General features: G+C 39.2%; 1 protein-coding gene across 1 annotated transcript in view; it reads left to right on the forward strand.

Moving 5' to 3' along the window:
* RALB (RAS like proto-oncogene B) overlaps window positions 1-8,893 on the forward strand; it is a 47,300-nt gene extending 38,407 nt beyond the window's left edge. The window contains exons 2-5 of the mRNA XM_085311001.1: window positions 340-499; window positions 1,822-2,030; window positions 4,617-4,794; window positions 6,995-8,893. Coding sequence (XP_085167127.1) covers window positions 386-499; window positions 1,822-2,030; window positions 4,617-4,794; window positions 6,995-7,114 — 621 coding nt within the window. The 5' untranslated portion in view covers window positions 340-385 and the 3' untranslated portion in view covers window positions 7,115-8,893. The remainder of the gene's footprint in view (window positions 1-339; window positions 500-1,821; window positions 2,031-4,616; window positions 4,795-6,994) is intronic.
* Window positions 8,894-9,862: the final 969 nt, after the last annotated feature.

Consider the following 9,862-nt stretch of genomic DNA (forward strand, 5'->3'; position numbering starts at 1 on the left):
TCTGTGATTTGGTTCTGTGATTTGGTTCTGTGATTTGGTTCCCACAAGATGGATTTACAAATAAGAGCAGCTTGTTCTGCTAGTAGCTCCTTTGAGAAGCCTTTGGTGTCTGTATTAGTGGCACTGTTGTTAGAACATGCCATTTCTGCCATTTCTAATACATGGTTCTTACGCATATTTTAGACATCAGTGACATGCTTTGCTTCCTGATATGTTGTAATGGCCCACTTCTCAGGGTTTTAATTAGGTCTTTCACCAAAAGTGAGATAGTTTGCCTCATACTACARTGATGTCATTGTCATTGATGTCATTGGCAGTGACTTTTTCTTTTGTTTGCAGATCTGATTGGTTGTTTGACACTTGGGATCTGTGGAGAACAGGAACAATGGCTGCCAGCAAGAGCAAGAACCAGAGTTCTTTGGCCCTCCATAAAGTAATTATGGTTGGCAGTGGAGGTGTAGGCAAGTCTGCACTTACTCTTCAGTTTATGTATGATGAGGTAAGTAGCTTTGGTTCAACTTCTCTAAAGTACAGTGCTACAGCTCACTAGACTTCCCTGGTTTACTAGACTTCCCAAGTTGGAGCAAGGGGGCTAAATGTAAGTAGCAAGAGACCTGATGACCTGATTGGCCAGAGGAGGATGTAGGAATCTGGGAAGGATGCCCTCTGGAAAGGTTTTTGGCAAACAGTGACGCTATTGCTTGTTAGTGAAGAAACGCTGTCTTCAAAAGACATGCAGAATATGAATGTGCTTGTCTGAGTGTGTACAGAGGTAGTTAACTGTTGGCATTGAATTTTATTATGTTGCCATTTCTTCTAGGTCACTTAGGGTAGAAGTTACAGGTAAACATTCTGGCTCACTGTGAACCAGATAAAGCAGACAAGCTCATAACATGATTTCTTCAGTATTGATGTGCAAGAGGCTATATCTGACCATCCAATCTCAAACATAAATGAATGCTTGATCATCTAGTTGAGAAGCTTCTACTTACCTGCAGACAGTCCCATTCATACTACAGTGACACAGATACACAGCCCCTTAAGGTATCTGGGAAGGGTGAGCTGAGCATTGTAACTCTGAATTATCTCAGTATAGGATCAGTTACTTGCTGGAAACTATCTCTTGACTTGAGCTTGGCATAAGAGATTCCTTGACAAGGCCAGCTTGAGAGCATGAGTCTTTAGATGTACCTCTTCTGGCATCAGCCTTAGCAAAGCATAGGTCAGCTTACTCAGACTCATGGTACAGCCTTTTGATGTCCTATGAGACAGAGGAAAGGAGGTGGAAGGGTGAGGAGCCTCCATTGGACCTGAGTTGCCAGTGCAGAAGCTGACCTGGCAGTGACTTTGTGGGTCAGATCAATGTTTAATGCCCTTTAACTATGTCTGCATAACTATGGAGCATTTTTTTATGATCGACAGTTGAATGCAGTCATGTGCACCTGTTCGAACTTCAGATAATTGTACCTTAGATGCATTCAGAAATGCTTTGTTCTTGAAGTGGGAGATGCAGATAATGATACCAGGTTGCCTATAGCTTACAGCAGATGTACCTTTGTCCCCTAAATTGTGCTGAAATTGCTGAATGTTGTTTCATGTAGCAAGACAATTTCTCTTGACTAGGCAGACTCTTTGATGTAAGAAATGCTTAAGTACTTTCCTTTTTATAGTATAATTAAGTGATGCAACATAGTAGCTGACTGAATTACGGAAAAGCTTTGAGGAATTTAGGTGTCACAGAAGTGAAGAATTGATATAGGAAAATACTGAGTGCCATTTGACAGTAATTCTAAAAACTAATCCTCGTCTTACGCTATTCAGTTTGTAGAAGACTATGAACCTACTAAGGCTGACAGCTACAGAAAGAAAGTAGTTCTGGATGGTGAAGAAGTTCAGATAGACATTCTGGACACAGCAGGTCAGGAGGATTATGCAGCCATCAGAGATAACTACTTCCGTAGTGGGGAAGGGTTTCTTCTAGTCTTCTCAATAACAGAGCATGAATCCTTTACAGCAACAGCAGAGTTTCGGTAAGTAGCTTCTTTTCAGGTGTGTGTGTGGGGAGGGGGGGGTGAAGGAATGTATTTAGTTTGTGTATGACTCTGATAGCTRTTCTTAAACCACAGCCCTTTATCTTTTGTCCATTCCCATTTGGTCAATAGAGGTGTCAAGTCTAACAATTCTGTTCTCAAGTAACTGATAACTAAACCAGGTTTCAGGAACTGTTGCTTACTACTGGAAGCAGGTGCTCTAAGGAAGGGAAGGATTAGCCTCTGCTCTCAGGTATGGCTTGATGCCAAACGAAGGTTGGCAGCTGAGCACTACTATTGTAGGCAGACATACTCCTAGAAAGACACAGGAATAAGTGCTTCCATTTTGTTCCCAGGATTAGCTGTTCTGATGTAAAAATCAGCACAAACTGCTTGTGTAATGTAAAAGAAGATCTAGGGGTTCTAATCTATTGCTTTGGTCTCARTAGAGAATTCACCTAGGCAGGTTCTTCAGGGGAGATATTCTGACCTTCATGTGCTGATAGCTGTTGTCTCTGTGAAGAGGGTAGTTCAGAGATTCCCCAGGACAGCTATGCAACCTAGACTGAAACTTGCCAAAATATAAAGAAAATGTCACGAGTCTCTTATCTGTCAGAATAGAAGCTCTTTCATTATCAGTCTGATTTATGCTTACCTTGCTTCAGTGGTGCAAGATACTAATAGCAAATTGCCTTGCTCAGCACTAACACTTATTTCTAGGATTTTTTTTAAAGCAGCAGCTAACTTTCCTACACTCTAGGACAGTCTAGTTCTGGATGTTTTAAAATCTTTCCAACAGTGCTAGGAGACTACCGAGCCTCTTATTAAGAGGCATGAATGTGTTCTTTTATCACATAATGTATCTGTAACTTTTTGCCAGTTTTTAGRAAGATGACAGTCTTCTAGGGCACATTAGAAGAGCTATCCTGCTTGATTTCTTCTATTTGAAGGACTTAAAGCAACTAAACAGTCTAACTTCTGGGCTACAGAAGTCAGTGTTCAGACTGTTCCTAATGCAAGATGGAGGAAAAAGGCCATTCARAAGCAGGAAAAAAATGAGATAGTTTTCTAGAAGTACTCAGCTTGAGTTTTTGCTTGTGTACACAAGCAAAAAATCAAAGCCTTAAGGCTTGGGCTTAACCTTGAGATGAAAAGGGGTGTTTATCTTGGCTTTAGCTTGGTCTCCTGGGTGTTTTTTTTTTGTTGTTGTTGTTAGACTCGTGTAACTAGGTGAACTGTGTTGGTTCTAGAAAATGCTTACCCTGAAGGTGAGTGAGAAGGACCTAAAATCTTTGAGATGGAGGATCTTAGTCCTTAATAGCTGAGAAGTAARCAAGGAGTGGAATTAAGTGGTGTGTGGTGGTTTTTTTTTTTTAGTGAAGTTGACATCTACAAATCAGCTCCGTGGAAAACCTTTTTTCCAGGGAAGAGAGACATAGCTATATGAACCATCAACAACATGAGCTAAACTGATTAGTATTGATCCTCTAACTTATAAAATTCTTAAAGTATGAATAAGTTGACTGTCAAACTGTGGGCTGATTTTTAAGCCTTGTCAGCTCTCCTGCTGATGCTGTGCGTTTGGTGTTTGCTTTCAATCCCTCCACAAGCTGAAAATGTGTGAAGGTACTGTTGAATGTACCATGATTATCTGCTTCAGTCTTAACACTGTATTGTAGACTCTCATGCACTCCATACATTCGTTCAGCTATTTTGTGAATAGAAAGTAAAAGCATCTAAAGTGGTGTGGAATCAGTGGGATTTCCCTAGGTAGTAGCACCATGCCTACTTTGGCTCTTGTTCATAAGGAAATGAAAGGCAAACTAAAAGTAAGTGTACACTAGTACAGCTTTCCCAGAATCTTAGATGGACAGCAACGTGTGTCAGACTGGTTTATGCCTGTGTTTCAACTCCAGTAATAGCATAGACTTTGAGACTAGCATGCGGCATGACTATCAGTCTGCTTTTCCAGGTGCTGGCAGGTTCTCTTACAATGACAAAGGGTACCTGATTCCAACTTTTTTATGGAGGTTTTAGAGAAGGAAGGTTGCTGATCTTCTAGTTTAAYACTATTCATTAATTTTTCCTCTTGTTCAAGGGTTAGGTAGCTATTAATATTTTTGCAGACTACTTATGCTTTTTCTCAGCCTACTGCCTTGGCAAAGCTTTCATGCTTCYCAGGCTTATATTGAGGTGGGAATGTAGCTTGGAAACTAAAGACTGTCACTAAGCACTAGCTGAAACTTGGCAAATATGGCACTCATTTCTTTCACATTCAGATGTGAGCTCCTGCTGTGAATTGCTGTTCTACCRTACAACTTTTCTTTATAAAAACCTGGGTAGCAAACATTCCAACTAAATGGTGAAACAACCTTTCTAGAAACCTGAGCCTTGTATTAGTATAAAGCCTATAGCATTAGTATATTAAACTCGGAATTGTTTAAAAATGTGTGTTCAACTGGGAAATCTTAAATTCTGTTGTAAACACTAGAAGTACGTAAACCACACAATCTACTCTTGATAACCATGGGGTTGTTTTGCTACTGCTAACATGAATATTTTTGTTTTGAATACTTGATGCCTTAGGGAACAGATCCTGCGTGTGAAGGCTGAAGAGGATAAAATCCCTCTATTGGTAGTAGGAAACAAGTCTGACTTGGAAGAGCGCAGACAAGTGCCTGTAGAAGAGGCTAGAAGTAAGGCAGAGGAGTGGGGTGTGCAGTATGTAGAGACCTCTGCTAAAACTAGAGCAAATGTAGATAAGGTAAGACAAAAAACCTGTTTCTGTTGCAGTAATGTCTTTAACTTGTTTAGTAGCTGTGTGATTAACTCTCCTGTATATGTCTGGTGGATGTGTTTTAATAAAAACTGGGACTAAAGCAAGTCTATGCTTGGGCTTCTGAAAGTGTAGATTATCCAAAACAAATTTGCACAATGGATTATAAGAACTTACGCAAATACCTAGCTTGGAGGAGCTAGAGAACCTGCATAAGTTCATACTGTTTGGTTGCTTTAGCTGTTTGTATCTGAACTAGCTTTCCAATAGTACACTGGGTATATAGGTTTAAGGACTGCAGAAGTGTGCAGGAGGACACAAGTGTTATCTTGTTTATAGGCTGTCTTATAATAATAAATAACAAGTATAGAATTTCATAGGCATCTATAGCTTATTTCTGTGGTGTGGCTGATCTTTAAAAACTATTTTTTGCTTTTGCCAAGATTGTGCTGAAGCATAGAAAACACTTCTTGCTATCACCCTGTCCCATTTTGACTTGTTCATATTGGTCTAGGTCTCTATTCTCAGCATGTTTCTGCTGCTGGTTTCTCGCATAAACCTTGYTTTTGTGGAGGGGAATTCCTGAAGAAAACAACAAGCTATGACTTCAGTGTTGATTCAGCAGGGAACATTGATAGATTCAGACCTTCCCCCTTGTTCTGCATRTAGTTAGGGTTGTCCTGAAGAAGAGGATATCCTTTGCTTCACCAGCCCACAGAAGATAGTCTGAAACTTTTGCCATTTGGTCGTGTAAGGAGTCCAAAGGTGTGACTTGGTAACCTGTATCTGAATGAAGATTAAATTGTAAAAGACTTTCTCTTTGGACAAAGAACTTTACGCAGCCAGCCAGATTTCACATGTAAAGTTAATGCTCATGAACTGCTGCCTATTTCTCTTAGTCTGTATTAGTTCTTTGGTAGAAGTGCTCTTGGTTCACAGGTTACCTTGTGGAAACTCGTGACTTCCCATGCTCTGGATAAAACAGCATATAGGAAAACTCTGGAGACCTTTTGGCTAAAAAAGACATGACATACTTTAAATTTAGTAAAGAAACATTCTGACTTATGGGGAATCACTGGGAAGTTCAGACTGTCAGATATAAAAATGGAGCGTTATAGTGAAATAAAAATACCTGAACTCAAACTTTACCTGTGAGCTATCTARGCAACCAATAAGTGTTTAGCCCACTTCAACTAAGCTGGACTAGCTTTTTGATTGGTTAAGATATACAGCCGTATTCCTATTAACCTGGGATGTCTTAGCATCTGTTTTGAAAGGTGTAGTGTTCCAGACATAGTCTCAGTTCTTCTAGGCCTTGTGTGGCAAATCAATTATCCYTGGTATGTTTTGGGGTGTTTTTTCCCTATTAAACCATGTTCACAGCCACTGACAATTGAATGTCAGCAGTGTGGCAGAATAAAAGACTTAAATCACTTTCTAACATTCAAAACCTTCTCCTTATTTCTGATCAGTAGCAGGATCTTGTTTCAAGGTATCTAAGACCTGTGTGGTCGTCCATTAAAAAAAAAAAACAAAAAAACCCAACTGTAGAGCAACATTAAGCTCTTGCTGTTCTGCAATGCTGAAAAAACATGGTTTCCTAATATCTCTCTATAGTGAAATAGCTGTTGCATTTTACTGGTGGTATGTGCCTAAATATCAGATTTGCAGTAGTAAAATCTTCAGATTTTTTGGTGAAAATTCATCTGAGTAATCACTTCTCTCTTTCCTTATGAAAAGGTATTTTCTGTGCCATGACTTTGTTACTGTAATGGTTCAATCCTGTTACAAAACAAGCACAATGCTAACCAGTGAAGTGTGTGCTCCTAACCTGGACAGGACTGGATTAAATAACTTGCTTAGTTAATATGAGTATATAACTTGCTTAGTTAATATGAATATTTTAGGGACAAATTTCTTGTGAACCCTGAATGATACTGCTTCTTGTTTTCCAACAAGACTGATATTTAGTAAAAACCTCTTGAAACAGGCTGCTGAATGATTTAGTAGCCAGGTAAGGCTGTGCTGCTACTTTTTRCTGCATAAGCATGATGCTGAGTTTGTCACTGGGATGTGTCTAACCATGTCAGTGAATGTCTTGATGTACATCTCCTGTTTAATACAGTGGTCTGTTTATCTACTTTCTACTAGCAGAACTTGTTTAACTTTTCTTTTTTCCCTCCTCCAGGTGTTCTTTGATCTAATGAGAGAAATCAGAGCAAAGAAAATGTCAGAAAACAAAGACAAGAATGGCAAGAAAAGTGGCAAGAACAAGAAAAGCTTTAAAGAAAGATGTTGCTTACTGTGATGCTTGGGAACTGGGAACTGTAAATATCTATAGGTGGCATATAAGATACCACTAAGGATATAGGGCTGGATTCATGAAAGGAAGTCTGTATTGACTCCCTTATCTCTTGCTTTGCATATCACACCTTTGAAATGTGAAAACAGAACTTTGAAACCATTTCTGGTATTCAACAAAACCTATGCCTATTTACATGGAAATGGGCTCTGTCTTCCCAGTGTCTTTCAAGGCTAGATATATACAGAGTCTGAGAACCACAGTAATTCTGCTCGATTATACAAAGTACTTTCATATTAACTTCATAGTATATTTTAATGTTTCTCTGAATGTTGTTTTTTCCTCTTGAGCCTCTACTGGCCTTAACAAGCACAGCTGTTCAGGTTCAAACAGTTTTCACTATCTTTGTTCTTTGCAAACTGCRGAAAAGTTAGATGACATCTGGTAAGGGTTGGAGTCTCCATCTTCTGTTGTTGGTCACTGGTATGTCTTAGATCTACCGCTCTTCTCCCCATCCTCCATTTAATAAATAGCAACTGACACTTGAAGCAACTCAAAATGCAAGTTAACTTTCTTCCTGTTCAGTTGAGTCAATACAGCATTCATGAATCAAGCCTATGGACTCAATTCAGAATTAATTAGGTAATGCAGCAATTGGTATTTTAGTACTGGCTTGGTGCATTCCCTGTTTTCTCATCCTTAAATTAGTGTGGTGTGGGGTGAGAAAATGACCGCAAGACCTTCTGCGAAAGGAATCATATTGTCACCATCTCCTTGAAATGCTGCCCTGGATTTCTTCCACATATTGTGGCTAGATTCAGTTAAACTCATTCTACATCAATCATCATTCTCCTGCCTGGTGCTGGACTAGTGAAGATGGAGGTGGTGTTTTCATCTGTTTTTTATTGCAACACTTGTGATCATGGTGGAGAAATGGGAACTTCTGCATCTCTCTTGCTGAATGTGAATGCTTTGAGGAAGATGGGTCACATCATGCAATCATGATTTGGAATTAATGAGGCATATATGCTACCTCTAAATGATTAGTTGGCTAGCATGTTGCACGGTGTCAAAAAGCAAATGAAGTTGAGCAGTTGCCACATCTGTTACTTACTGTAAACTTTGTATGTATTGTTTCTATGCACAGCAACCTAGCACATGGAGACATATGTTGAGTTCTGCTGTTGGTTATACTATGGTGGTCACCTTTTAATCAACAAAACCAGCCTCAAAATGGAAGAAGTCAGTATTTAGCACATTATCTTGTCAGCTTACTGAAAGGTATCCTGATACAGTTTAAGTGCAGTTACCAAAAACTTCTGTTGCTATTGCAGAAAGTAACTCTCYCTCCTGATTGAAGTCTCTCAGTGAATTACGGACTTCTATTTTGAAGAAATAGACAGTTCCAGAAAGTAGTAACTGTACCTGCTTGTTACCAAATGCTTAAAATGCAGTTACCTGGAAAAAAAAATACATGGTGTAAGGAAGCACACTGCAGCACTAGGTTAACAAATACTGTTCCTTCTTGAGGTGAAGGAGTAGCAAATACTGTTCAGTACTTAGTATTGCAACTTGACTTGAGAAGCATTTTTAACATGTACTAGATTGCTCTTGTGCATTCTGCCTCTGAACTTTGAGAAGAGTAAGATGTGTTAGAGATTAGAACCTCAGATCTGAGGTTTTGCAGGGACTTATCACAAACTCATTGTCTTCCATAACTAGTTCTCCTTGTCAGGCAACTCTTTGGATTGGGGAAACTACTAAATAAAAGGTGCTGTAATCTTCRTTCTTGTCAAGTTCAATTCCTTCATTGTTAATGTTACCTTGTATGCCCAGAAAGCATCATAAACCAATTCTGGAAATATCTTGTTTCAAGATAACTAGAATGGCATTACAAAACCAGCCAGTATTGAAGCAGAGGCTAGGAGCCTGCTGGCTTACAGAACTTCTCATTTGAGACTGTGTATATAAATGATACAGTTTAAACACTTAACAGAGGCACTTGGAGCTGTAATGCTTCAAGCAAAACTTCCTCTTGAACTTCCATGGATAAAGTCTGTAGAGTGCATGTTGTGCATACAGCAAATGAATGTCTACTTCTGGAAGAAGGCAGCTTGCTTTAGGTCTCAACTAAAATCCAATCTAAGGTTAAATCCTTGTTTAACCTTAAAGATAAAACAGTTCAGTTCATCRCAACCTTAAGTAGCTCAAGCTTCTCTGAAGCAGAGGGTAAAACATATCTAATTGAATAAGCTTTTTTGCCACATAAATGAACTCTGCAAAGCTTGCAGAGCAGTGCAGAGCTGTATGAGTTTGAATCTTATGTGCTTTTTGTCTTTGGTTGTCTGTTTGGTTGTTTTTCTTTTTTCTTTTTTTTAGCCATAAAGTACCTGACAGCATTTGATAGGACATGAAGCTATTTTTGGAGCAGTCAGTCTCCCATTGGTGTTATTACAACCTGTGTGCTGTTCTCACTCAGGTTATTTTTCAGCAGATAACAGCTGCACAACTGAGGTGGGCTTGCTTGGAAGAAGGTGTTTGCTATTGCATTACTTGATACTGCTTCTCTGTAGTGTTCTGTGCTTGCCAACTTTTTCCAGAAGTACTAAGCCTAGAAATTAAATATAGCAGCTTCCCAGTGTTCATCTTTGGTACTTGTGATAAATAGAACTTTAACTTTCCAGTGATAGCTGAAAACATGATAAAGCAGCTACCTTGACTACTTTATAAGTGGGCAACAAGCTTCTGCACTTG

Source organism: Rhea americana, unplaced genomic scaffold, assembly GCF_003343005.1.
Source record: "Rhea americana isolate MKP2758 unplaced genomic scaffold, rheAme1 scaffold_33, whole genome shotgun sequence".
In the NCBI taxonomy this organism is placed as follows: Eukaryota; Metazoa; Chordata; class Aves; order Rheiformes; family Rheidae; genus Rhea; species Rhea americana.